At 45.1% G+C, this 27,897-nt stretch overlaps 2 protein-coding genes and 1 long non-coding RNA gene across 3 annotated transcripts; 1 reads left to right on the top strand and 2 right to left on the bottom strand.

Annotated features, from left to right (window-relative positions):
* Window positions 1-109: 109 nt before the first annotated feature.
* gpr179 (G protein-coupled receptor 179) lies at window positions 110-22,992 on the top strand. Its single transcript, XM_035636844.2, has 11 exons — window positions 110-1,704; window positions 3,298-3,406; window positions 8,221-8,317; window positions 9,099-9,319; window positions 10,477-10,545; window positions 13,652-13,761; window positions 14,682-14,920; window positions 15,475-15,613; window positions 15,723-15,825; window positions 17,026-17,172; window positions 17,558-22,992. The coding sequence occupies exons 1-11, from the start codon at window positions 818-820 to the stop codon at window positions 21,005-21,007; spliced, it is 5,571 nt and encodes a 1,856-aa protein (XP_035492737.2). The 5' UTR covers window positions 110-817; the 3' UTR covers window positions 21,008-22,992.
* Window positions 12,999-14,757, bottom strand: LOC118312326. Its single transcript, XR_004794207.2, has 3 exons — window positions 14,636-14,757; window positions 13,621-13,747; window positions 12,999-13,227 (listed from the first exon to the last, which is right to left on the bottom strand). It is a non-coding gene; the product is annotated as an uncharacterized LOC118312326 (long non-coding RNA).
* Window positions 22,898-26,828, bottom strand: mrpl45 (mitochondrial ribosomal protein L45). The gene is made up of 8 exons (XM_035636845.2): window positions 26,672-26,828; window positions 25,680-25,875; window positions 25,203-25,320; window positions 24,945-25,043; window positions 24,623-24,671; window positions 24,386-24,535; window positions 23,745-23,918; window positions 22,898-23,463 (listed from the first exon to the last, which is right to left on the bottom strand). The coding sequence occupies exons 1-8, from the start codon at window positions 26,732-26,734 to the stop codon at window positions 23,365-23,367; spliced, it is 948 nt and encodes a 315-aa protein (XP_035492738.1). The 5' UTR covers window positions 26,735-26,828; the 3' UTR covers window positions 22,898-23,364.
* Between the last annotated feature and the right edge of the window lie 1,069 nt (window positions 26,829-27,897).

The following is a 27,897-nucleotide window of genomic DNA, read 5'->3' as shown; positions in this document are numbered from 1 at the left end:
ACACAGCAGATGCACCACTCTCATCACCTTTCAGCGCTGGTGAACGTCCCTGTCGATACGGTGGAGGGAGGTGTGTGTGAATGAAGGGAATGAGGGGATGAGGGGAGGAGGGAGGTGTGTGTGTGGGGGGGGGGGGTGAGGAGGAGGAGGAGGAGGAGTGGTTAGAAGAGAGGGAGGAAGGTCGAGCGTCACACGAGCCTCCGTCAGAAGTGTTGGGAGTTCTTTGGAGCAACAGATAGGCGGACAGAAGAAGAAGAACCTGCTCTTCTCTCTTCATCCCTCCATCTCTACAACGCGATGCTCACCTCCCAACTCCTCCCACCAGACACGGGGATCCCCCAACTTTGAGGCTTTTCCCTCTTCCCCATCATCACCCCTCCTCCTCCTCCTCCTCCTCCTCCTCCTCCTCTTCTTCTTGCGCACGCTGCGTTTGTTCTGCTCTGGGATCCTGAGCGGCTCCGCAGGCTGGAGGAAGCGGACGGACTGCGGAGATGCGGGGACTGATCCCCCTGTCAGCCTCCTCCTCCTCCTCCTCCTCCCGCCTCCACCTCCGAGGACACACAGGTTGAATGGTGTTTTTCTCGCGACTGCGGACAGGACAACCATAGGAAGGCGCGTGCATGTGCCCGGGCGGCGCGCCCATGGACCTGTGCGCTCCGAGCGTGAGCGCCGCGCTCCCCACGGACACGCGGCTCCAAACCTCCGCAACTATGTGACGCGTTCGTCTCCTGAAGTCAAAGTGGTCAAGAGGCGAAAAGAGACGGTGCTTGTCGGTGTGTGACCTTCCTCCTCCTCCTCCTCCTCCTCCTCCTCCAGGATGGGTCCTGTTTGGCTTCTCCTGCTGCTCCCATCCCTCCTCAGAGGCCAGGTGACCCCAGCAGACAACAGCACTGACTCTTTGACAAACATCACCAGAACCTCAGACGTCTCCACCAGCCCCCCCGGCGCCTCCGGACCCCCAGATCCGTCTGGGTTTGCAGCCACACCTTCAGAAGCTCCCACAGAGGGGGAGGACGACTGGTCGCCGGCGGAGACCTTCTTGTTCACCGGAGACCCCTACGCTCTGGAAGTGGCCCGCTGCTCTCGGGCGTACAGCTCACCAGGGCAGACCGGGTCCCTGCCCGTCAGCTTCGGCGCCCCCCTCCGTCCAGCACTGGACGCGCTAGCCAGCACTGCCAACTTCCTCAACATGATCTTCCAGGCCAGTGACCTGCGGGAGAGCACGGTGCAGGAGGACATGGAGTGGTACCACGCCCTGGTCCGGGCCCTGCTGGAGGCCGACGTGCTCATCCAGCAGGCCCTGCTCACCTTCGACGCTGACCCCACCGCCCTGGTGCCGCAGCTGGTGCTCCGCGCCACCCGCAGCCCGACAGCCAAGGTGCAGACCATCGTTCTTCAGGACTTGTCCAAGGCCTGGGGGAGCCTGCACCCGCCCGCCCCAGCCCCCGACGACATTTGGTTCAGAAGCTTTAAGTTTGGCAAGCCAATGGCAGCCCTGTCCAAGCGGGTGCTCCTCAACGACCTCAGCACCTTGGACACGCCCAAGTGGGGGCAGGGCGACAGCTACGTGACCAACCGCAGCGGGGTACGCTGGGACAGCGCCCCCTTTCTGAACTGTGAAGACGGACGCTTCGTGCCGGGCTGGATGCTCACGCTGTCCACGTCTTTCTACGGTCTCAAGCCCGACCTGACACCTGAGTTCAGGTCAGGGCCCGCCAACACACACACACACACACACGAACAACCAGTTGTCTCAAGCTGACGAAGTCACCTATCTTACAGGTGAATTGTTAGAATTAGTTGCTCCAACAAATCCTGACTCATCTCAACAAGATGAACAAATCATCTTTTCCACTGGCAGATGTAAAACAAGGGTCTTCAAGGCAATTTCTTAAAGCCCCCTACATGTTTACTATATATTTTTTAAAATACTTCTTGCATGTAAATGCTCAAAAAAAGTTTTCTGTCCAAAGCGACTTACAATAAGTGCATTCAACCTTGAAGACATTACCCAAAAAGGGCAAGACTCGTGCAAGTACATAAGAATTTAAGTTTTCTGCCGAACTGGAACCTTAAAGCCCCAGTGGGTAATTTTTTTAATTTTCTTGCGACATCTTGTGCTAAAGTTGCAAACCACAACCAACTGAGTGACCGACAGGGGACACTTTATGGCGGCGCACCGCTGATTCTATTTCCGATTTCCTGCAGCGTCTGAAAATTCAACATGAACGCGACGTATTCTGGACGTTTAGTTCAACAACCGTATTCAACACGACGTAGAAACATGGAGAGTCACACGGAGGTCGGGTCACCTCATGAACTATATCTAACTCATTCACAGTTGATTATACATATATGAACACATAGTTACGGACAATATATTCAACTTCTGTGAATAAGTTCTTCTAAATATTACACACTGTAGCTTTAAGTTTGGCTATTTACCTTCTGCCAAGGAGGTTATGTTTTCATCGCTGTCCATCTGTTGGTTTGTTTGATTGTTTGACTGCAGGATTATGCATTGTACGCATTGGTGTGGATCTGGACAAAGGGACGGATCCAGGAATTTCTTTATCTCTTCCTTTAATATTGTGAGATAGAAGGTTATTCTTTTTCAAACATTTTCATAGATTTGCCAGGGAATAATTTGTGGATCTAGATGAAAACAATCAGGCAGATTTAGTGGACCTCTGCCAAGGCCCAATATCTACTCTTGGGCCTTGGCGGAGGTTTGAACTCCACTGAGGGACGTTGTCGTTATTTTCAACGTGAAAGCAGAAATTCTAAAGTGTCAAGCATCTTCATCAGTATGTGAGGTAGAAGAGAAGAGAACTGTCAGTTGCTCAGCTTCAAAGTCTTTGCTGTTCAGGAGCTGATGATCCATCAGATGTTCCTGACACTGGAAAGTCTCTTATCTCAGGTTCCTTTCATGCCATTTATCTCGAATTATCTGCCAACGAAACTTGACACTGCACAAATCCAAATCGTGATTGATAAATCAGGACAGAGGCTTTGAAACTTACAGCAGCATCAGGCGGTGTTTGTGCTTCACCTCCCTATTCTGGTTCTGTGTTGTACCTGGTGACCTTTCCTCCGGCATGTTTGATAAGCACTTGTTGTATAAAATCTGACATTTGGAAAAGTAAATCAACATAAAGGGCCGCTCAGGTTTCTGCAGAGGAAATGTGGAGCTTTCCGGGGGAAAAAAGAAAAAAGAAAAAAGAAAAGATAATTCGAATGAGTCAACACTCCTTTCTGTTTCCTCACACACACCTGTCTCTTGTCTTTGTGCGTCAGAGGTGTGATCCGCGTCGACGTCAACATTCAGAACATCGACCTGGACCAGTGTGCGACGGGAGACAGCTGGTTCGCCGATACACACCAGTGCAACCGCACCACCATGGAGGTAAAACACACCACGAGGACCGCGAGAGGAACTATGAGTTTTTAACGATTATTGCTCACATTTTTATTATTTGCGTTGCCTCCCGCTGAGACACAAAACATGAACACGAAACATGAAGTCTATGAATGAGTTAAAATTCCTGCACCGCATAGGCATCATTAGGAAACACGTGGTTTCACATGTCCCGCCATTAATCACCACAGATAGTGTTGAGTATGATTTATATCAGATGTAAGAGCTGGTTGTAACTGGAAAGGTATTATTCATCTGCAACAGGTTGCTTACATGGACCTACTCCGTAACACTGATGGAAATCTCTGTCTTTAGTTTTATGGGTCTGCACATGAACAAACTGCTTACAACTTGTAAATGTGATGGAAAGTGTCGTTGCTGTACTCACCACAAACATCTGATCCGGATAGTCTTCGTTGTACACAGCTGTTGTGCTGCTGCAGTCGTACGTTTCAGTTTTACAAAGTGTGTGAAGGAATCACAGACCAGTGCCTGAAGCCTGTATTCTGTGTACTGACCAGCAGAGGGCGACTCTATGAGAACACAACTCTTCTCACCTGATTTATATATTCCCGATTCCCGAGAAGTTTATGGTTCAATCTGTGGTTTCAAGTCTTCTTCAATACATGATGTTCATTTTGTGCATTATGGTCCATTTACAGTCAAATAGACGATAAAGCACAGGATGTATTTGGGGCATGGATACCGTGTGATTAACAGCTGGTACTGTCCAATCGGTGCATGGTTGCCAGGTGTAGGCAGTTCTACTACTGGTTGCAAAGAGCCCCAACAACATGGCGCTGGTCAAAATGCAAAACTCAGGGCTTCAAAACAGTAGCTCACTAACCGGCGGGTGACGTCGCGGTGGGTCAACACTTGGGTACCTACTGTACCGTACCTTAGATCAATGAGCCATAAGGACGTCCCCATTTGTGTGATGCAGGATCATGTTAATGACCGAAAGGACTAGAATTCTGGTACAAGTGGCAAGAGTGGCAAGAGGCCACCTTCCCTCTAAGGGTGAGAAGCTCAGTCATCCGTAAGGAACTCGGAGCCAGTTGAGGTGGTTCGGGCATCTGGTAAGGATGCCCCCCCCCAGGAGCCTCCTGAGGGATGTGGTCCAGGCACGTCCAGTTGGGAGGAGACCTCGGGGAAGACCCAGGACTAGATAGAGAGAATATATCTCCACACTGGCCTGGGAACGCCTCGGGATCCCCCCAGTCAGAGCTGGTCAATGTGGCCCGGGGAAGGGAAGTGTGCGGTCCCCTGCTGGAGCTGCTGCCCCCGCAGCCCAACCCCAGATAAGAGGTTGAAGATGAGATGAGCTCACGTTAAACCCAATCAGCCTCGTCAGCTGATGAAACATCAATCGTCGTCTTTGGCTTCACACTTTTTAGCTGCCTGTTGTCGGAGTTTGGATTTTCAGTTAAAAACTTGCTGATCAAACATTTACTCCCTTCTCATTAATTTTCTTTTCAGAACTATTCCTCGTTTGAGATGTAGCAGTGTGTTGTTAGAGAGGAAACTCGACTTGTCTCGTACCTCACATGGTTCCAAGACTCATCATTCACCTCTTCAACTTGCTCAGAGGGTTGAGGCTTTGTACGCAGATTTAAGAATGGCGAAAACCATCATCCTTCATTGTTGGCAGGCTACTCAGCTACTGTACATCTAAGACAAATAGAGACGGGAAAGTGTGGATGACGGTGAAGTGGTTGTCATACATTGAAGAAAACTGTGGTAATGTTTAACAGAGCTAATGGAAACAGGAAGAAGAGAACCTGTTGAAAGAGTCCATCAGTAGAGTTCATCTGAGGGTGAACCTGACAAAAAACCTCTGATTCAAACGGTCTCACTCATGATTGTGACTTTTAGTTGCCTGAGACAACCTCATTGAGGTTTAAGCCCTTTTTCTGTCTGTACTAATTGCTCTGTTTCGCCTTTTATCCTTTAACCCATTCACACTTCCACTCCTCTGTCTGCTCGCTCCAGTCATTTCTGCTTCCCTTTTCCCTGCCGGCCCGCCTGTCCAGGCCGACCCAATCCCTCTACCTCTCATCTCAGCCATCTATTTAAAGATGGCTGTGCTGGGTGACGGACCGCGGGATGATCTGATGGATTATGGCGATAATCCAGCCCGCTGACATACTTCCCCTTTATGCTCCACACTCACAGAGGTCTGAAACACAAGAGGGAAGAACACCCCCCCCCCCCAAAAAAATACACAGATCCACGGGGCACCCTTTGTGCCGTCCTGTCATACCTGGCTTAGAGGATTCAAACCCTTTGTGGGTTATCGACTTCCTTCGGTCCCGTTTGCTGTTGTGTCCCCTCATTTCTTCTCGCCTCATCTCTTATTACCTTGAAATATATCTACTGTTCCAAATCTTGTCGTCATGTCTCATTAGGTCTCATCTCCTGTTGACTTGGTCTCTTGCTTTGTCCGTTCATGCCTCCAATCCTGTTCCGTCTTCTCTTGTCAACCTCATCGTCTTGTACCTGTTATCATCTAATATCCAATCTCCACCAATCCCCTCTATTCTAAGATCATGTTGTCTCGTGTGATCTTGGACTCTCTTGTCCTTTCACAATTTATCTAATCTGATCTTGTTGGTAAGACATTCCTTTATATTCGTCCAACAAAGGGGAAATTTGGTCTCGTGTCATTTCATGTCTTCGTCCTTTAATCGCTTGTCTTCTCTCATCTCATTTTCGGCTCATCTTGCCATGTTTCGTCTTAAATCATGTCGTCTTGTTCTGTCTTGTCCTTTTTAAGTATTGGCCAAGGTTCTTGGTTTCTTTCTCTTGTCTTGTCTCATCACAATTCATGCCGTCTTACCTCGTTTCCTCTCTTTTCTTCTCATCTCGTATCATTTCGTGTCATCTTTCTTGTCCATCCATGCTACATCTCATCTCATCTCGTCTACCTCCTTGTCGTCCTTTCATGCCTCGTGTCCCCTTTTTAAATTCTTGGGCCCATCTTCAACCAGCTGTTCTCGCCTCTTCTCATCTCGTCCCGTCCTTCTCTCCTGTCTGTCCTTCATTCATCTTCTCCTGTCTCCGATCATCTTGTCTGCTTTTGTCTCATTTCAGCATTTGTGGTTTTCAATGTCACTTTATGGAACTATATACCATGTTTTTAAAAATTAGGTTTAGTAATTTTTTTCAAGGTGCCACTGCAGTACTTTATCAACTTCACGATCATATTTCCATTTCTAAATTCATGTTTGTATAATGTATATGATTTAGCCTAATTTCACATATGCAAAAGTGAAAAAATTACAGCAGGAAGAAATTATGAAAGTAGAGAAATTGAGATGTCTATTTCATGAATGTTTATGCACTTTGTTAACTTTTGCACTTTGAGTAATATTCCCATGTTTGAATGCACTTATTGTAAGTCGCTTTGGATAAAAGCGTCTGCTAAATGAATGTAATGCAATGTAATGTAATGTCAGTAAACAGGAGCAATATGAAATCCTGAAAACACTGTGCCAACAAAACAAGAAGATTGATTTCTTGAATGCGTTGATGTGAACAACAGACGACCGTACGATGTACGAGTGTTTGAAGTGACCATGTGACCATGTGACCATGTGACGACACCGCGGCTTCGACCTGAACGTCACAGACGAGAGAATCCACTGATGTACTATTTGTTGAACTGACGGAGAGATTTAAGTTGACGGCTGCATGTAATCCATATCACATTAATGTTCAACCCGTGCCATCAGGTCTATGGACATCTGATGAACGGGTCGGGAGTTTCTGCTTACATGTGGATGTACGGCTAGCGTGTGTGTGCGCGTGTGTGCGTGTCTGCGCGTGTGTGTGTGTGTATGTGTGTGTGTATGTGTGGGAACAGGATTTCTCTAGAAAAAAGGATAAAGCTCTCAGTAGAGGCATTATGTATCCATTTGGCTTTTAACTTAGATTAACACACAGAGCATCCAAGTGTGTGTGTGTGTGTGTGTGTGTGTGTGTGTGTGTGTGTGTGTGTGTGTGTGTGTGAATGGATGCTAGCATCAGCAGGACACAGGGAGAGAGTAATGTGGTAGTGTGACCCTGTTTTTCACCATTATTCATTCAGCGTCGCAGCACCGGCTGCTCCGTGTTCTCACAGTTTGAAACGATTTGATCCGTTTGTTTGGTTTTAATCCTTTTTTAAATTTATTCTGATCATTTAAACATTTAACTTTGACATTTTTGAAGGTATGCACGGATGGATAATGAAACAATCAGCGTCCGAACAGAGACACGAGAAAAATTAACATACTATTACAAATCGACTAAACCATCCTAGTATTCAATTATTATACCACTACACTAAATTGTATTTTTACTATGAGAAATACTATTACTGTCATTATTTTACTATTATCACGAGAACATAAATGTACACATGCAGGTGCGCTGTTTCATCACTAGTCTACCGGTGTAGATTTGTTTTGTTTCCATGACACAGGTTTTGTTGCGCTATTTTTGCGTTTTGGCCCCGAGAGGAAGGACATTTTGTTCAACCGTTTTGAATTTGTATGAGGATGAATGAACAATAAAAGTAAACTTAAAACTGGAGCAAACACCGCAGACTGAAAGACTGTTGCGCACCTCTTTTGACTTCTAACAGTTTTGACTCTGCCGAGGCATTTTGTGTCTCTTTGTAATGACTTTTCATTATGTGTTTTTGCATCTGTTTGGGCTTCTACGTGTGTTTTGTGTCGCAAATCAAAAACATACAACATCCCAGAGAAAAGTTGGGAAAAAAAACAACTCCCTAACATTGTTCTGTTTCTCCTGTGCAGTGCGTGCCAGTTCCAGGCGGCGGCTTCCGACTGGGTCAGTACTGCTGCCGCTGTAGAGAGGGTTACTACAACCCGGAGATCGCCCCTCAGGACTCAGGTGAGTGGGTCGCTCACGTCTGACCACAGCAGGTGGAATAACTCCCGAGGTTACCCATTACTGTTACTGACAGTTAGCGTTAGCATTAGAAGATAGCATCCACAACAGGACGGCAGGTGTATCAGCAACAGTTAGCGTTAGCGTTAGCAATTAGCATCCACGAGAGGACCGCAGGTGTATCAGCAGACAGTTAGCGTGAGCATTAGCAGTTAGCATCATGAGAGGGCAGCAGGTGTGTCAGCAGACAGTTAGCGTTAGCGTTAGCGTTAGAATCCAAGAGTGGACGGCAGGTGTGTCAGCAGACAGTTAGCGTTAGCGTTAGCGTTAGAATCCACGAGAGGACGGCAGGTGTGTCAGCAGACAGCCAGCGTTAGCATTAGCAGATCATGAAAGTTGTCTGAGCCAATGTTGGCTCTAGCCATCTTGTTGCGCACATTCTTCCGCTGGTCAACCTAGCGTGAGCAGCTGTGGTGGGCGGGGCCTGTGTTATATGCATATCATGAATATTCATAGTCTCAAAATTTCTCAATGATGGAGAGAGAGTTTAAACAATGTTAAAATATTAGGCATAGCAGATTATTTTTTATATGCTTGACTGGGGGGGTCTTTAAGTTTTGTGAGAAAACCCCATGTGGTTATTTTACAATCGAGGCAAAACAAATGCTAGAGACACATAAATGATGAGGAGGAGCGTTTCGGCACAGTGTGAGTGTTTGGAGGTGAAAGTCACATGGGCTCGTGCGTGTGTGGGCGTGGACGCATGTGTCTCCGTGCGATGCAGACGGCGGCCCTGTGAACGCGAGTGACGGTGGCGGTACGTGTTACCCGGACATGCCCATCTGTCTCCCCTGCTGGCCGGGCTGCAGGAGCTGCCAGGACGGCGCCCCCTGCTGGGTGCAGGAGGACTGGCTCCTCAGGGCCGCCGTGCTGGCCATCCAGGGGCTCTTCATGCTCCTCATCTTCGTCAGCATGCTGGCGGCCTACAGGCATCGTCGCAACAGGGTGAGTCGCTTCCTTTCGGCCTCAGCGGAGCCATGGTATAGACGGAGCCTGTGACACACGATGCGTTATGTTTTTGCAGAAATTTTCTTTGGATCACATAACACTGTCACAGTGTTTTGATAAGTCAATCATTCAATCAAAAATCATTTGTATTAATCACACACGTTGTTGTTTCCTGTAACAACTTGGAACGTGGAAACGTGACACTGGGGTTTTCTTTTCAAATTAAAAAAGTCAAATGTGCCGTTTTGTTCGTGTCCCTATTGCAAAGATAATAAATAATCATATTCTCTGTTGGTAACTAGCTGGTTAATCACAAGTTGTCATTGAATTTAGCACGAATAATTAATTCAAACTTTCACTTTTAAAGACACGTAGTGTTTCAAGTTGTCTCATAACTACAGAACACACTCTGCTGATACAGTACGATCATTTCAACCACAACTCGTGTTTATAATCTCTGTGGTGGCCTGAAAATTCAATGTAGTCAGTGAGAGAAAAATTAGTTGATTGAAATACATTTCTGAATCATGTTTTAGCAGTTGGAGCAAAATCTTATTGTCATCTGGTCTCTTTAATGTGCATTTTTTTCCTCACAGATCCATTTTGGGCCTCGAGTGGATACTAAAAGCTACAGTGTTTAATATTTAGAAGAAGTTATTCACAGAAATTGAATATATTGTCCATAACTTTTGTATATATGTGTTCATATATGTATAATCACCTGTGAATGAGTTAAATATGTAACATGAGGTGGACCCGACCTCCGTGTGAGTCTCCATGTTTCTACGTCCTGTTGAATACAGTTGTTGAACTAAACGCTCCAGAATACGTCGCGTTCACGTTGAATTTTCAGACTCTGATGGAAACAGGAAATAGAATCAGTGGTGCGCCGCCATAAAGTGTCCCCTGTCGGTCGCTCAGTTGGTTGCGGTTTGGCACTTTACCACCAGATTCCGCCAGAAAATTACAAAATTACACACTGGAGCTTTAATTAACTTTGCACTGAAAAAAACAGATTTTCAGTGCAATGATTTTTCAGAAAGGGACGTTTAATCTACACAGAAATCTCAAATGGTGATGTGCAAGAATATGAAAATACGTTGGTGTGGTCCTTTAACCTGTTCTCCTCCTCCTCCTCCTCTTCTTCTCCGCAGAGGATCCGGGCGTCCGGCCTCCTGCTCCTGGAGATGATATTGTTCGGCTCGCTGCTCCTCTACTTCCCGGTGAGTGTGCGACCGAGGCGGAGGGAGTGAGGCAGATTAGAGCTCTTTACAGATCACTGCACAGCACTGGGTCGCGGATTATATCGTAATGGACGATTTGTGGGAGCGGGAATGAGACGAAGGGCGCGTGTGTGTGTGTGTGTAAATGGGTCGGGGTGGGCAGTCGACAGTTTTCATAACTTGATAGATTATCGATCGACCTGCAGATTCATTGTACCAATCAAAGAGCCGTTAACTCTCGTCGGCCGTGACTTCTCATCTCACCCATCCTCAACGTGTCAGCGGATGTGATTCAGTGCTCGGAGATTATTGATCCGTGATTTTGTTTAATGGGATGTGTGGACATGTTAATGGGCGGCTCTGCTGGGGGCATACGTTTCAAAATACAAAAACGACCATGTTAAAGTCCTCTGTATATTTAGTGACCAGTGGGAGAGGAACTCAGCTCCTCTGGTTCAGGAGAGGAATTGTCCCCAGAGGTCAAACAGAGCCGCTGATTCACTGAAGCAGCTTCACCTTCAGCGCCAGAGTTTCTCTGAGGAGTCGAGCTGCTGCTCACGTTCGCTCAGCTCGTCCCTCTGATCACTTCTCATCCAGACGTCCCACGACTCGAACCCTTCGCCCGCCTCAAATATAGAGTCGAAAAACACCGGGATCTAAAAAAGAAAAAAAAGAGTGTCAGATCAAAAGTGTCACATTTTGACTCTTCTGGCACGGAGAAGTAGCACGAACACATTGTTGAAATCTTCTGTCCTGAACTAAAACTTGAAGTAAAATGTATTAGTATTCGTTTAATAATGTTGAATCAGAATAATATTGATACATTAATGTGTACATCACTTTAGTGTCGCGGAACTTGAGAATTTCCAACCGAGGGATCAATATTCTTATCTCACACTGAATACCATCATTTATTTGATTATATGTTACATTAATCTCAATGTGCAAAGTAAATCGTGACTAATGTTATCAGGTGAATATGAAGAGGGAATATTTGCCAATTATTACATTGCTGCTGAGTTGAGGCAGAAAACAGATGGAAAAACAAGTGAAGTACAAAAAAAATGGCATAAAATAGCCTTTTGGCATACTTTTTTGGAATGAACTAAATGAGGACGTCTGGTTTTTATTCTATAAATATCAATAACTGAGCAGATCAGACTGTAGATTAAAAAATAAATAAAAAGCTGGATTTGAATTTCCCATTCGCTGCCATCTTGGCAGGTACAGGAGACAATCCGCATGCATTTGCCTGAATTGGGATTATTATTATTATTATTATTATTATTATAATTTTAGGATTAAGATTAGGGAGGAAGCCAGAAGGGTCTGATCCAGACCTTAGCACATCAGACACGACGGATCCTTGTTGGTCAGGAACGGTCAACACCCACTAACGCAGCGCAAAGCAGAGTGAATATTGGACCTGAATGAGTCAGATAGACACAAACAATACTCCAAATTAAAGGGGCGGTAAGCGATTCTGGAGAAAGCTCGTCTCTCTCATTGTCGTTGTTGTGATTGTCCAGCTCTGGCCGGGCCGCAAACCCGGGTCCGCGGCGTGGGAGTCCGACGCTCTGACCACTAGGTCAAAATCGCAGCACTGCAGCATCACCAGCTAGCGCCATCAGCTAGCACGTCTCCTAACGTGACGACGAGTGATGTTTACAAACTGCACTCACGGTGTTGTGTGGCGCGGTCCGCGGTCCGCGGGGCCTGGGCTGAACTGAAAACCCAGTTGGTTTTTTTCGGGGCGCAAACACAAAAGCGCCAGCTCGCGGACCGTGAGGAAATAATTACAGATTTTTACAAAACGTGTGTTGCTTTAAAATCGCGCACTGCCCCTTTAATGCTAATGTGACATATTGTATAAATGAGCACTGTTTGCCATATTGGCTTAAAAGGTGATATGTTGGCAACTCTTTTCTGCCGCCGCGCTTCGTGACCTAACACAGGAACATGGAGAAAAGGAATCAGAAAAAATAAATACATGGAATAGAAATTTCAGAGTTACACACATGTAACAGTTTTAGTATGATGGGGCGACAAAAAGGTTTGTTTGAGGACAGTGTCCAACTAAAACGGTATCGTGAAGTAAGTGCAAACACAGTATATAAGGATATGCAGCATATTTCAATGAGATTTAATCCATTAACCTGAGACAGTAATGTCACGTTGCACTCGATGGTGTAAAGAGTTTCGTTTGGGTCAGAATCTAAAGGTGACCGGCGGCCGGCCCACACACCCGACTGTAGTTGTGAAGGGTGAAGAGGTCGCTCTCTCTCATCTCAGCGAGCGGTCGGTTTCCGTCTGATCTACAAACGGTCTCCCGGTGGAGGAGGGTCTGTCGCTCAGCGTCCCGTGGAGGACGGTCACGACTGAGACCCCCCAGTCTGCCTCTGACCGCCGGCCTGATTAAAGCTCCCGTCCTCTGGACGTTTGCTCGCCTCTGATTCTATACATGCTCCACTCGGAGGAGTTCATCCTCCACGAGTGGTTTGAACACAATGATGTGTTTGTGTGCATTGACGTTTTTGGGCTTCAGCTGATGCTCTTATCTTGGACTGACGGCCACCGACCACCTCAGCAGAATGAGCTTCAGGTCCTGGATCCCAGTCGCTCACTGACTCTGCAGGAAGGTGCGACCTGCCGTCGAGTGTGACGGGCTGAGACGCAACGACACTGTGGGAACACATACACACACATTCAGTTCATTCATCAGGCGACGGGCAGATTATATGTTTTTGGTTTGTCCGTCCCGTCGTCGTGAAGCCGACATCTCAGGATCATCTCCTCAACGTTCATTCGGACGAACTGACTACCTCCCAATTTTTTGGGCCATAACTCAAGATTTAATGAACTGTTCATGACAAACGTCTTGATGAAATGAGGAAGTGATGACAATTCATACCCAAACGGTCAGAGGTCGACTTCAGGGTGATATCGTAATGTTCAGCAAATACACATAACTCAGGAACTCCATGTGACGATCCTTCCTGCCACGTGATTGGATGTCTAGTGTGTCAGTACATATTGAAAAGTGTCGTCGTCCTCGCTGCTGCTGCTGTGACTTACAGAGTCCAGTGCCTCTCTCTCCGCGCTGCAGGTTTTCATCCTGTACTTCAAGCCGAGCACCTTCAGGTGCATCCTGCTCCGCTGGGTCCGGATGCTCGGCTTCTCCATCGTCTACGGCACCGTCACACTGAAGATGTACAGGTAAAGGCTGAATGTTTCTCAAAACCCAACAACATCCATCAGTTAGTTAAAACCTGTAACTATTGTCATGAACGAGAAGCGTTCAGATCACATTCTTTTAAAACCCAATAAAAAGGCAAGAGAATAATTCAAACCGAAACCCAATGAATCGGTCCCACTTTGACTGACGTGCTGATAATTAGCAAGTAAAGAGTAAAACAATTTGAGCCTAATGCAAATGCATGATAATATGAAGATAAAACCAATCAAATAAATTAAATTGAGAAGAGTGTAGAGAAAACATTACTTTTTATTAAATAAATTGTTAAACAATAGCTTTAAAACATCCCAATCAAAAGCCAGATGAGTCAAATCTGTCTAGAAATCATTTAATTACTGTTTGTTTAATATATATATATATATATATATATATATAATTTTTAATACATTTTCTCAACCCTCATTTGAACTTTTTTTTGTGGAAAACATTTTTTGTTTTCATACATCCCAAAATGCAAAATCAAAGTTTACTATAAGATGAAAGCATTGTTTGTTTTCCTTCCTGATTGGTGTTTGGTTGTTTTTGTTGTTTAGATTTTTTTTTTTTAAATAATTCAACACGAGATTTAACTACCTGTTTTAAATTTTTAAGAAATTCGAATTTGTGAGAAATAAAATGTAATTGTTGCTTTAATCTGTACACTTTCTTGCTGCAGGCCTATTTAACCAACTATCTTTTCCATGGATATTTGATTCCTAACCGACGTCACTGGGTCTGCCGTTGAGTCCCTGTCCACATGTGACACACGTATATTAAGTTTTAGAATGTCAAAGATAAATGAGCAATGGTTTTCTCACGCCAGTAAAAGGGGCAGAAGATGTAAACACATCGTACCCCACCAGAAACTCGATGTTTCTTTCCCCCCCTTGCCTCCGTGCAGGGTGTTGAAGGTGTTCCTCTCGCGCACGGCCCAGAGGGTTCCCTACATGTCCAGCCTCCACTTGCTCAGGATCCTGGGAGTGATGCTGATGACGGTCAGCTGGTTCCTGTGCGCCTGGACGGTGGGCGTCCTCCAGAACCGCGACCGCAACATCCCGGTGTTCGTCACGACCAACACGACAGACGGACAGGGCTTCAACCTGTGCTACCTGGACCGCTGGGACTACATGATGGCTGTGGGTGAGTCGAGGCAGAGCGCGAGGAGCCTCTGGTCTGAGAGGGGGAGACACTCGGTGCAGTTTGTTTCAATGAGCCAGTTTCTGCTCATTAAAATTAATTTACTGAGAAATGAAGATAAGAACAAGTATTTTAAAAACTCAGTCAGGTCTTTTACCATTGTTTCTATTTACTAATAAAATGTTTTAGTGCCAAATTAATGCTGCACATCCGGGGGCGGGGAAAAGTCTGAATAGGCAAGAAATCTGTCAGGTTGTAAACAAGCCAACAGTCCAGTCAGATTATCTAAGATACTTTAATTTGGGGGGGGGGAAAGTTATCATAACTGAAATGTCAGTAATATTCCCTCAATCCGCACACGACTACACAGCAAGTATGTAAGTATGCCAGGTCAAATTTGAATCAAGGAACTCGGAAAAATAGGATAAAATACCACCAAAGTCGTGTGAAGCCAGTTGATTGTCAGGGACGTGAGCTGTAACGTGGTGGATGGCCGTTTAACGTTTATATACATAACTTGAATTTCCCCCCGTCCTCACTTTTTCTTCTGCCACCAGCCGAGCTTCTGTTCCTGTGCTGGGGAAGCTCCCTGTGGACCGCCGTCAGGCCGGTGCCCTCGGCCTTCCACGAGCCTCGCTACATGGGCATCGCCATCCACAACGAGCTGCTCCTCTCCTCCATGTTCCACCTGTTGCGGTAAAACAGCGAGCGCGACCAATGTGAGCGACGGCGAGACGTGGACAGCAGCGTCACGGATGTGAAATGATTTTATGGGTTTTTTTGTGCTTTCCGTCTCTTTCCTCAGGTTCACCTTTCCCTCTCTGCATCCCGACTGGATGCTGCTGCTCTCCTTCACGCACACCCACGTCACCATCACCGTGACTCTCGCCCTGCTCTTCATCCCCAAGGTACTGCGCCTCTTTACGCGTCAAACTTCATCAGTTCTGCGGTAGAATAAGGAGTAAAGTGATGAGAAGAATCAGTTCTCACTCTCCACACAGTTCATTTAGATGACATTAAAGAACAATTTACTGTACCTTGTAAACATTATTGTAATGAAGGTATAGTGGAAAACGTATACACGCTAATACGTTTTATATTTATTACATATAATGTGGTGATGGGAGCCTGTTGTGCTTTTTTGCCAAAGTGGAACAGAAGTGTAAACTAATCCTCTGGAGAAACAACTTTTTTGGACTTAAAACACATAATCTGACAAAACCACCACGAATACAAAGTCGAGCATGTGGCGGCGAAAAAGAGTTGTCTTGAGCTGTTGCTAAGACACGCTGCCCCGTCCTCACTACTGCACAGAGGACAGAGCGATGTTCACCTGTTTATTCAAGGTTTAACACAATATGTCATGCTACAGTTTGACATAGGTTAGGTGGAATGTTAGCGAAACATGCTGACGTTAATCATGTTGGCATCCTTTGTATACCTGTAAAGGATATCATGAAACTTGTGCAGGCCTTAGTCTTAAGACATTGTTTGCAGACCACAAGTATCTTTGCGAAATACCATGAGAATTCGTCCATTACTTTGGGAGAAATTTCATGGACCAACTGCCTGGCATGTGTACAGACCCATACACGACAAAGATCGGGTTTACATGGACACCAACATTTCGGTTATGAGGTTTTATCCTGGTTTTGATCATTGGACAAGATATGACATTTACGTGGAACACAGAGATCGTATATTCCAGTTACTCAGCGTTTGAAAGGGTTAATCTGATGTTCCTGTAACCGTTAATCTCAAATTAATTTGACTGTGGCTATTGTCCTGACTCGCTCTACTGTACACGTTGGGAAACTGGCCTCCAGTAATCTTTCTATTACGGACTTGAATAGAGCAGCATTTGGATGCTCGTTTCAATCTAAATTACCAGATATACTGTATATTTGTACCTCTCTAACTATTGTGTTTCTGTGACATCACTTGACTGTAGCCGTGCCTGCACACGTAGTCGAATGCGTTCAGAAAAACTGGGGGAGACGTACACCTGCAACAGTTAGCATTGTCATGTTTCTCAGAACTGGGATTGGGGATCCTGAAATCAGACACAAAAACATGGTACTTACTTGGATAATTTGTTTGTTCCGCAGTTTATTCATGTGTCCAAGCCTGGGAGACAGGAGATTGCAGCAGAGGTGTATGAAGACGAGGTGGACCTGAGGCGCTCCGGCTCATACCTCAACAGCAGCTTTCACTCTGCTTGGAGTGATCACAGTGTGGACCCGGATGACTTTCGGGTAAACTCCTTTTTCCCTTCAGAGCGATGTTATCACTTTGCAGTGGGGCACAACTTACAAAAGGTGGAAGAAATTCCAAAGGTCACATTTAAATAAGAAAAAAAAAATAAAAGTCCTTTAATTTTAACTATGACAACATGAAGACTCACTTAAAAAGATCTTAAATGTATTATAATTAAATCCTAAATGAACAGGACATTGTCAGCCGCAGAATGGACAGATTTCTCCACCCTTTATCCTTCTCTTATCCTCAACTGTGTTCTCAAATGAAATCGTGTCTACCTTTCCTCTGACTTGTTACTGTCCTTGTCTTTCCCTCTCCTCAATCATTTCAACCATCTCCTGAATCCCTTCATCAACTCCCTCCCTTCTTCACATGCACCAGGATGAACTGAAGAAGTTATATGCCCAGTTAGAAGTCAACAAGACGAAGAAGATGGCCGCAAACAACCCTCACCTGTCAAAGAAGCGCAGTTCGCGATGTGCACTGGGGAGGTCCATTATTAAACGCATTGCTGAGATCCCAGAATCCATGAGCCGACAGTGCAGCCGTGAGGAGAAAGATGGATCCTTCCACAGTAGAAGTGTGAATCGGTCTGACTCTTTTAGGAGGGCCCCAGATACCGTCAGTATCAGTTACAAAAGTTCAATGAAAACACCATCACCATCTATGCGCAAGTCCCAGAGTGATCATCACTATGTCAGGGAAAGAGACTCTTCCTTGCGTGACTCCATGTTAAAGGCCAACGCTTTGAAGAGATCCTCCCAGCGATCTGAGACAGACTCCTTAGATATTCCGGCAGGGGTCGGTAAATCAGCCAGTGCCCAGAATCTGACAATTGATACCAATCTCCTGCATCCCGATCACACTAGACTTCATAAGTCCTGGAGCCTAACCTCCACTACCACCCATTCTATGGAAAATATACCTAAGGTTAACAGAGCCAGCACAGTGCTGTCTAGGTCCCGGCAGAGCATATCCATCAGTGACCAGACCAGGAGTGCTCTTCAGTCAGAGTCGTTTGACAAGGCTGAGGTCTGTCCTTGGGAGGTCGAGCAAGAACCATCAGGCGACAAGAACCAGAAGCATGTCACCTATGCAAACTCTGAGGACGGTGAGGAAAAAAGGCCAGCATCTCCACAGATGCTTATCTGTCCCTGGGACCATTTACCACCTGTACAAAAGACTCCTTCTGAGGACAAAGGACTAACAGGTGAAACTGAGTCGCCCAAACCACAAGCTCCTGTGTCTGCAAGTGCACCTGGCACTCCAAGACCAATGATAACAAAAGATCAGCGTGTCTTCTCCTTCCGCACCACCACCACCAGTAAGTGGCTCTCTGTGAAATCAATTATGGGATCCATGGATGCAGGAAGCAAATCCAGCAGGGATGGACATTTGAATAAAGAGGATTCTATCTCACAAAAAAGTCAGGAAAGTGCTTCTACAAGATCAGGCACATCTAGTAGGCATCCAAGCTTTGAAAAAAGGTCACTGCCAAAAAGAAGTATGACAGCAGCAGACGGAAAACCATGCCTCGTAAAGCAGAATGCAATCAGACTGTCCTCTGGGGATTCCTCAGACAGGAGCCCAAGAAGGCTTGTGGTCGTTAAATCTGCTGTCTACCCTTGGGACATAGATGATATGCAAAAAGACGGCACCTATGAAAATGTGTTTTTGTCAAGGCAGAACAGCAAACGTAGTAGCATAAGTTCATGGGACACTGCTAGCAGCTCAAGAACTCCTTCAACTCACAGAAGAGGTAGTTATAGAATTACTTCAGTCCGTAATGTTTCTCATTCGGATGTGTGTCCATGGGAAGAAGCTGGTACTTTGCAGCAAGGAGAGGGACCAAAGAAGCAGCAGAGCATTAAAGCAGATGTCTGCCCTTGGGATTCCCAGGTATCCGAACGACCTAATGTATGTCCATGGGAATCGCAAGAGCATGGGAATGTGACAAGACAAGGAAGTGAGCGTGGTGAAGTGTGTCCTTGGGATTCACCAAATATTCCTGTTATTTCCCTTGCTACTCAGTCCAAGGATTCACAGAAACAACAGTCTTTGAAACGAACAGCAGATGTATGTCCATGGGAGACTGCTGAAACTCCCCAACCTTCAATTAGACAAGATAATGAATATGCAAATATTTGTCCACGGGATGTTAAGGTCAAGGCTGAAGTTGTATATGAAAATCTAAATCCTTTGGAGACCAAGGGAACGTTGGCAGTGCCCCTTCGACAAGAGGTTATGAAACCTGCCATCTATCCTGGTGCATCAAAAGAAATGGTAAATAATGAGCAACAATTCCATGCAAAATCACCTGCCCATGATTGGGGTAAACAAGGGACCAAGATAGCACAAAGTTGTCCTTGGGATTTCCCTGATCCTCCTACAATTGTTGAAGTTATTTGTCCATGGGAAGAGGGAAGCACAGAGCTGAAAAATACAGACTCAACTTCACAAATGATCATCAAGGTTGACATTTGTCCATGGGAAACTGGAAATGGAGACAAACCAGGAGATTCAATAGAGGGTGTCTCGCCTTTGAAAGCTGGCATAGACACGTTGGGACAGACTGAAGACAAACATACAAATGTATGCCCCTGGGAAACTGAGCCCTCTGGAAAACATGCAACTACCAAGATGGGGTCACAAGGACCAGAAAGATCAGCAGATGTTTGTCCATGGCAAACTGGGCAACCAGGATCAGGAAAGTCAGAAACCCCGAAAATATCTGACAGTCATATGAGACCAGACACAACTCTGACTAATGTCTGTCCATGGGAGACAGAAGAAGCAGAGGCAGTCAAAACAGAAGTATCAAAAACATCAGAGAAACTGCAAAGCCAGGAGAATTCACGTGGAAGTGTCTGTCCATGGGAAACAGAAGAACCTAAAGTTCTCCAAAAGCAAGATAGCGATCGGGGAGATGTTTGTCCGTGGGAAACAGAAGAACCTAAAGTTCTCCAAAAGCAAGATAGCGCTCGGGGAGATGTTTGTCCGTGGGAAACAGAAGAACCTAAAGTTCTCCAAAAGCAAGATAGCGCTCGGGGAGATGTTTGTCCGTGGGAAACAGAAGAACCTAAAGTTCTCCAAAAGCAAGATAGCGCTCGGGGAGATGTTTGTCCTTGGGAAACAGAAGAACCTAAAGTTCTCCAAAAACAAGATAGCGCTCGGGGAGATGTTTGTCCGTGGGAAACAGAAGAACCTAAAGTTCTCCAAAAACAAGATAGCGCTCGGGGAGATGTTTGTCCGTGGGAAACAGAAGAACCTAAAGTTCTCCAAAAACAAGATAGCGCTCGGGGAGATGTTTGTCCGTGGGAAACAGAAGAACCTAAAGTTCTCCAAAAACAAGATAGCGCTCGGGGAGATGTTTGTCCGTGGGAAACAGAAGAACCTAAAGTTCTCCAAAAACAAGATAGCGCTCGGGGAGATGTTTGTCCGTGGGAAACAGAAGAACCAGAAATTGTCCAAAAGCTAGACAGTGCTGCAGCTGACGCTTGTTTGAAAGATCCACAAGCGTTAAGCAGAGTTGATATTCCCCACAGTGACAAAGATGAAGTCACAGACAACCAGAGGCCACTAATTGTAGAAGATATGGAGACTCTCGCTGACAACGGCACAGAACAGATGGACGAGTCTAAAACAAACTTAGCCCTGGGACGGCGAGATGCTTTGTTACCCTGGGAGATGGCAAGGAGCAGATCTGGCTCGTTCACAGACAATGCCTCGGACGTTTTTACGTGGGAGCCCGAGAATATTCCAGAGGAAGACGAAGAGGACGACGACGCAGAATGTGCTGCTGAGGCGCTTGTATTCCCACCTGACTTGTGACCTAAATCCAGCATTTACTTTCACTTTCGACCACTGCCGATAAATCAAGGGGACTGTGAACTGTATAGAACCACTCGGGTGGCAGCCTGTTGATAGACAGCAGGAACTTTGTTTTTAAACTGGGAAGTCAGAGAACAGGGTCAGCTCAGGAACAGCTCCCCATGCTGCTCGTAGAGCTGAAAGCCCTTTCTGATGGACAAGTACTTGGGCTGTGTACTTTCAGGTTGCTTTCTTTCTACTGAAGCAGATTTTGCAGATTCATTATGTCCCTCACTGATACTGCAAAAGCCTACACACAGACATCTTTTTTGAATGACGGAAGGTCATCTAAGACTCTTCCTGCTTTTACCCCCTCCCACTATAAGTTAAAATGTTTGTGTCTTTGCATGTTTTTTAGGTGACAATTAACATATTTGCCATGTGCTTACAGTACGTTGGACACACGGCTGGAGTGAATATATCACAGAATCTGAACAAGTTTACAGTGCTTGCAAATGCAACTATGAGACGAATCTCTAATCTTAACCAGCATACTCGAGATAAATTCAGTCTAATTTTGCCCTTTTGTGGAAACTATATTTTTAAAATAGGAGAAAGTGTTTAGTGTCGAGCAGTGCTGCCAGGACTTTCTTTTCAATCAAATATTAATGATTGATTAAAACTATGCATACGATTTTCTTACTATAACAGGAATAATAACATTCAACAACTCTCCTCAAACAAGAATGCCAAAAACAGCGTGAACCAACATAAACTCGAGACTTATACCCTAAAACTTGAGCGAATACTGCATATTTTTCTTTTATATCTGAGAAGTGTAGAAAACCATGTGACTGCTTTTCATGTGGAGGCAGTTTGCTGAAAACCAGAGGGGACAATGAATCAAAAAATTAGCAACAGGCTGTGAAGATTATATACTTTTTATATGTTCAAGGTATTTGCAAAGAACATTAAATTAGTGGATATCTTATAATACAACTCTGAAGTTTGGTTTTGTTCCCTTCGAGTAGAGAAATAGCTTGTTAATGTTTTGGTCGACTACAGAGGTTTTCTTCGTTGATACTGGTCATCATCTCTTCACGGCTAGAAAGATATTTCTGGTCTTTGTAAGAAAAATTCTGGAAGATTTCATTCACATGCAGAGACTTATGAAATAATGAGGCACATTGTTTGGGTTTTTTTAAACCAAAACTTGGAATGGTGAAAAATTTCTTATGACTTACACATATCTTTATTATTCGCTAATAATTTATTTGCAGTGGCGCAACATTTAACTGTCGGACATTAGTAAGAAGGAATTTCTTTATTTTTCTTTATTTTAAGGCAGATTAAATGTAAAAATATCAGCTGTTTTGCTACGGAAGCACATTGCTGCCGAGGTAGAAAAATACAAACGGATCAGTATCACGTTATAACGTGAAAAGTTTCCACGTTATGCCTAACATGAAGACTTTCACGAAATAACGTGATATTGATCCGTCTTTGCAATGTGCTTCCGTAGGTTTCTGTATTGATGTAAGTCACATGACAATGCCAGCTATTATCCTGTGAACTCGTCAACTGTTTGAAACGGCGAGGCAGTGATGCTGCTGCAGTGTCCTTCAGCCTTGTGCAGCTTCAGGTTTTTCATTCATCTCATTTCTAAACACTGCGCCACTTTTTTTTTTTTTTTTTTCGTTCTCGTCGGTGGAGTGACCCAGTTTTGTGAGCGTTGTTGCATGTTTGTGTGTTTTTGAATGGGCGCGCTGTAATTTGTCGTCATGTTTGAAAGAATATGTATATTGTTGTTGTGACAAACCCCTTGTTATGCATCATAAAACCAGCAGCTGTTTTAAAAATTTCGTATCCATCTTCTATGAAAGATTACTCTGGGGAGAAAAAAAACTGGTGTGAAGAGAAGCAGATGGGACACTTTATTTTTGTATTTCCTGAGGTCGACATGCAGTCGACTACTCATCATACAAATAAACCATAGGATTTCTGGAGATCTGTTCATTTTATTTATTTTACATGTGCACATTAAATAAGTCTCATAAAGAAAACATTTGTTTTTAGCTGTGGGAAACCAAACTGAGTTGAAGTCATGAAAGGAGTCGTTATTAAGTTTCCAGACTGTTGTGTGAGGATCTTGTGTAGAGAAAGCAGCAGCAGCTTTTATTGGCTTCAGGACGCCGAGGATGTTCATTACTGCGACTCACCTGCTGCGTCCCAAGTTCCAAACAGAACAAGCCTCGTGAGGAAGCGTCAAATTAACCAAAACCACAGCCAAGTCTTGAAAACGGCGTTTGGCTTGTGACTCTGGTGTGATAATGTCCCTACTGTGGTTTTTGGAGGATACAGCAGCGCCATCTGGTGGTCTACTTGTACCACTGCACTGCTTCTGGTTTGGGAACCTCAAAGTTGACGGCGTCGAGCTCCTGTACCGCGCTCAGCTTCGGACCAGGAATCATGACGGTCTGGAGGAGAACGAGGCGCAGATGAGCGTAAAATTTTAAAATCCACCCATGATCACGTAAAACTTAAACCGGTTGATGCTGGAGCAGAATCTCAGACTGTGCTCCAACACCAGGTGATGATATTGAAAAGCTTGGAAGACGAAACAAACCTTGTTCCTGCAATCACTAAAGTTAGGTATGACCTGGCCACTTAAGATTTTCTAAATTTACTTCAGACACAGAGAAGTCGGCTTGAACCTCTGCGTTCTACTGAGTGAAAGATAAATGTCGTTGAGCGTCACCTTAATGATTGGATCTTTGGCCGGAGCCCAGGACGGCACTATTTTCCCGTGCAGCCTCCACTGGCCGTAGGGGTTGACGAGGTGGCGTTCGATCACCAGGTACTCCAGGACGTCCTTCGGCTGCTCCTCGCTGCCCAGCATCAGCCTCCCGAAGCGGTCGTAGACGGCCAGAGTCTGTGCGACATCAAACCGAGGGTTCGTTAAAAAAAAACCTGAACCTTGAACGTTTCCATTACACACAATATGTATGTAAAAGTTTGAAAAGTCCACCTCATGTAACTATATTTAACTCATTGGGGTTGATTATACATAAATGAACACATAGTTATGCACAATATATTCAATTTCTGTGAATGAATATTACACACTGTAGCTTTAAAGTCGTCACAGAGAACATGGCATGCGAGGGGTTGTTGATCTTATTTAATTATTCTGAGGACTTTTAGTCGGTGGATGTGTAAACCAGCAAATAAATAATATCGTCAATATCTCTGATGTGAGAAATTCAATTACATCTGTGTTTCCACTAAATCTCAATTTTTCAAGCATTAACTTAGGAGTTAAAATTATTTAATGGTTAAAAAGCTCCAGTTGAGCCTCGGCGACACACAGTGACAGTAGCTGTACATGTTGGACCGTACCTGTTTGGAGTGCATGCGTACCGTCACCTGGGCGTACAGGTTGCCCTTGCTGACCATGTCGGGGCAGCGGGCGTGGACCACCCGGGGCGGCTCCAGGGACTCGACGAAGCTCCAGTGGATCGTCTTGAAGCGGTTCCCCCTCGTCATCTCCTGAACGCGGGACAGAGGATGAAAAACATCAACGAAATGTAACAAACTGTGTAACTGACGAGTTCTTCACGAGGGGACAGAACTTACCGGGTAACACCGCTCCGTTACCAAGGAGTGAATCTTCTGCTTGTTAAACCTGGAAAAAAATATATATATTTTATATTTTCCTTCCCAGGGACCACAGATAGGCTACATTGCTAACTCTGGCTCAGCGGTTGTGTTGTACGCGGCCCCTGATAAACTCAACTCATAAACCAAAACTTATTACCAAGAAAATCCTTCAGTAGAGCTCAGACGTACGTCAAGGCCCAACAGTCTCCAGATGAAACCACAATGAAATCAAATGGATCCGAACCAAATCTCAGACATTCATAGAAATGAAGATAGAGACGCGAGATCATCGTCTTACTGAGTCAGAGCATTGTGAGCCTCGACAAAGATTTCCTGAGCCCGCTCCGCAAAAGTCTTCGTGGTGAACAGAGAGTCGTGCTCTTTGATTTTACGAATCCTGTGAGGGACAAAACGGAAAAAGACATTAATCGTGCAGATGATCTTTTAAAGGGTGATTTAGATTTAATCCAGTGAAACAGCAATAATTAGAAATTGCTCTCCTGCACGATCCAGACACGTTTGACAAAAGAAGCGGGTTAGAAAAAGGAAATCTTACGCCAACTGCGAGGAGGCGCTCTGCTTTATCTGTTCACCGCGTTGCTTCAGGCCTTCTTTGGAGAGCGTGGACAGACGAGCGTCGCCCTCCGGGGGGATGTAGGGGTCGAAGATTCCCGCTGGTGAAGAAAGCAGACAGGAGATTTAAAACTGGGATTCATCGTGTCGCACGACAGCAGCAGCAGCCCTGGTTTGTGGCTTGTGGCTTCTGCAGGTTCCTGTTCCATTGTTTCACGACCTCAGAGCTCGTGGTGAGTCGACTTCGGATGGTTACGACATCATGGCTCATAATCAAAATGTCAGTAGGGAATTTGAACGGGGTTTTCACTTCCGGAACCTTCACCGTTGAGCTCTCAGCCGGTTCCTACGAACACCTCACTGCAGGTGTGGGAGCAACTCAGCGTCCCGTCTTTAAAATGGGTTTGTATATGAAAATATATAAATCATGATTGTAAAATAACTCCACAGGACGTGTTACCGGTGCAGGAGATGTTGATGGGCCTCTCGTAGTTCTCCTGTCTGTTGACGATACCCGCCGCCCGGGCCTTGGCTTCCATGTTCCCCTCCGGCTTCGCCCTGGCCCTCACGGCCGGAGGGATGAAGTACCGCTTCTTGGTCCGGACCGGCACAAAGAGTGGGACCGGCTGCCGCACATCCAGAGACGCCTCTGCATTCTGGAGGAGGAAGAGGAAGAGGAGGAGGAGGAGGACGAGGAGGACGAGGAGGAAGAGGACGAGGAGGAAGAGGACGAGGAGGATGAGGAGGAGAACGAGGAGAACGAGGAGAACGAGGAGGAGGAGGAGGAAGAGGAGGAGGAGGAGGACGAGGACGAGAACGAGGAGGAGGAAGAGGAGGACGAGGACGAGGACGAGGAAGAGGAAGAGGAGGAGGAGGAGGAAGAGGAGGACCAGGAAGAGGACGAGGAGGAGGAGGAGGAGGAAGAGGAGGAGGAGGAAGACGAAGAGGAGGAGGAGGAGGACGAGGAAGAGGAGGAGGAGGACGTGACTTTGTGAATACAGATGTTTTTATCGTTGAGGTTGTTGTACATTACATTTAAGGGGGTTTCTTACTATGAATGTATGTAAATAGGCTGGATACAAGAAACTATTTTTAATTCATCCACCCACACACACAAGGACGTGATAAATATTTTGATACATTCTGTAGAATGTGGCTAAAACTAAATTAACTCAAGAAGCATTTTAATATTGTACTCATTTACATCGTCATAGTTTAAACTCAGCAATTCTCATAAATTCTGCATCAAAGTCCATAATTTTGTGTTAGAAACTTCTTACTTTGACATGTTTCTTTATTTTCCTCTGTGTCCTGTCAGTTAGCTAACGTTAGCTAAGCTAGCTCTGTGACGCGCGGCGCGTTCACAACAAAACGAACAAGCAAAAGCAGCAACAACAACAACACCAGCAACAACAACAACAACCAGCAACGCGTTGTTCAACGTTTCGTTACCGTCAATCTGCGACATGTTGCTCGGTGAAGGACCACCAGCGTCCTCCTCATGGGCATCGCCATGTTTGTTCCGTAAACCGGAAAGCAGCAACGACGACTTCCTGTTTTTACTTTTCAAAATAAGACGTTATTTCCGCCGGTAAAAAAACAAACAAAAACATTATAAAGAAAGAAGAAAAGTCTTGATATGAAGAAATGGTCCAAGGGAAATATAATATGTAATATTTGGACCATATTTAAGGCAGAAATTTGGCATTAAATTTCAAAATTGGTCAAAATCAAAGTCGAAATGATCAGATATGAAGTGGAAATCACGACACAAAAATAAAAAAGTGTGAGATAAAAGTCAAATTACAAAGTCAAATTATAAGATAAAGTTCATGATTATGAGACGAAAACTAAGAGTAGAAAAATATCTATCTAGAGTCATATCTACAAAGTTGCTGTATTATTTGACCAGATGTTGCGAAAAAATTCGGGACAGTCCCAAAACACAAGCAGTCGTCCCGTTTCTCGTCTCTTTGGTTAAATGATTGTTATTATTAATATTACTGCTGTTGTTTTTATATTATATGGTACCTTAATACCTGAATTGTTTAAGTTAAAAAAAAATCTTCACGCCTTCATATCAACACATGCTTTTTTTAGGAGGTAGTCGACTTGTTATAACAAAATGTGACTTGCACTGTGTGAACCTTTGTACTTTAGTCCCGGGGTGAGGTTGACTTGTCGAATTGGCTTAGGAAGTTTCCTAAACTTTGACGTGACCCGGAAGTATTTGATAAGCCGCATGATAAGGGCTGTTCGGATTCTCTAAATGCCTATCACCTTTAGCATAGGACACACTGGAGCTTCCTTGCTGAGATAAAGGAGATATAGACCCACGATTCATTGCGGCAGCAATATTTAACATGACGCGCAATGAACGAATGTAAAGGATTCAATCTGAAGAAGGAGAAGAAGAAGTAGAGTATGAATATGATCCGGATGTCAGTTACTGTTAAATATGAATCATCACATGTGATGTGACACGGTGGTAAAACACTGAAACATGCTGATGGAGCGGTTCCGTGCTTTGTAGTTCATCACCACGACAGACGCACGTCAATAAGGTCCACCATCGCATGAAAGTCGAGTCGGATTACCCGAGCAGCGCTGTCGGCTTTTCCTAAATCCTATCAGTTCTCCTTCACACCTTTCCTTGACCTCAAGACGTTTTCCACCTT

Source organism: Scophthalmus maximus, chromosome 8 (genome assembly GCF_022379125.1).
Source record: "Scophthalmus maximus strain ysfricsl-2021 chromosome 8, ASM2237912v1, whole genome shotgun sequence".
Taxonomy (NCBI): Eukaryota; Metazoa; Chordata; class Actinopteri; order Pleuronectiformes; family Scophthalmidae; genus Scophthalmus; species Scophthalmus maximus.
This window is presented reverse-complemented; position numbering and strand designations above follow the sequence as displayed.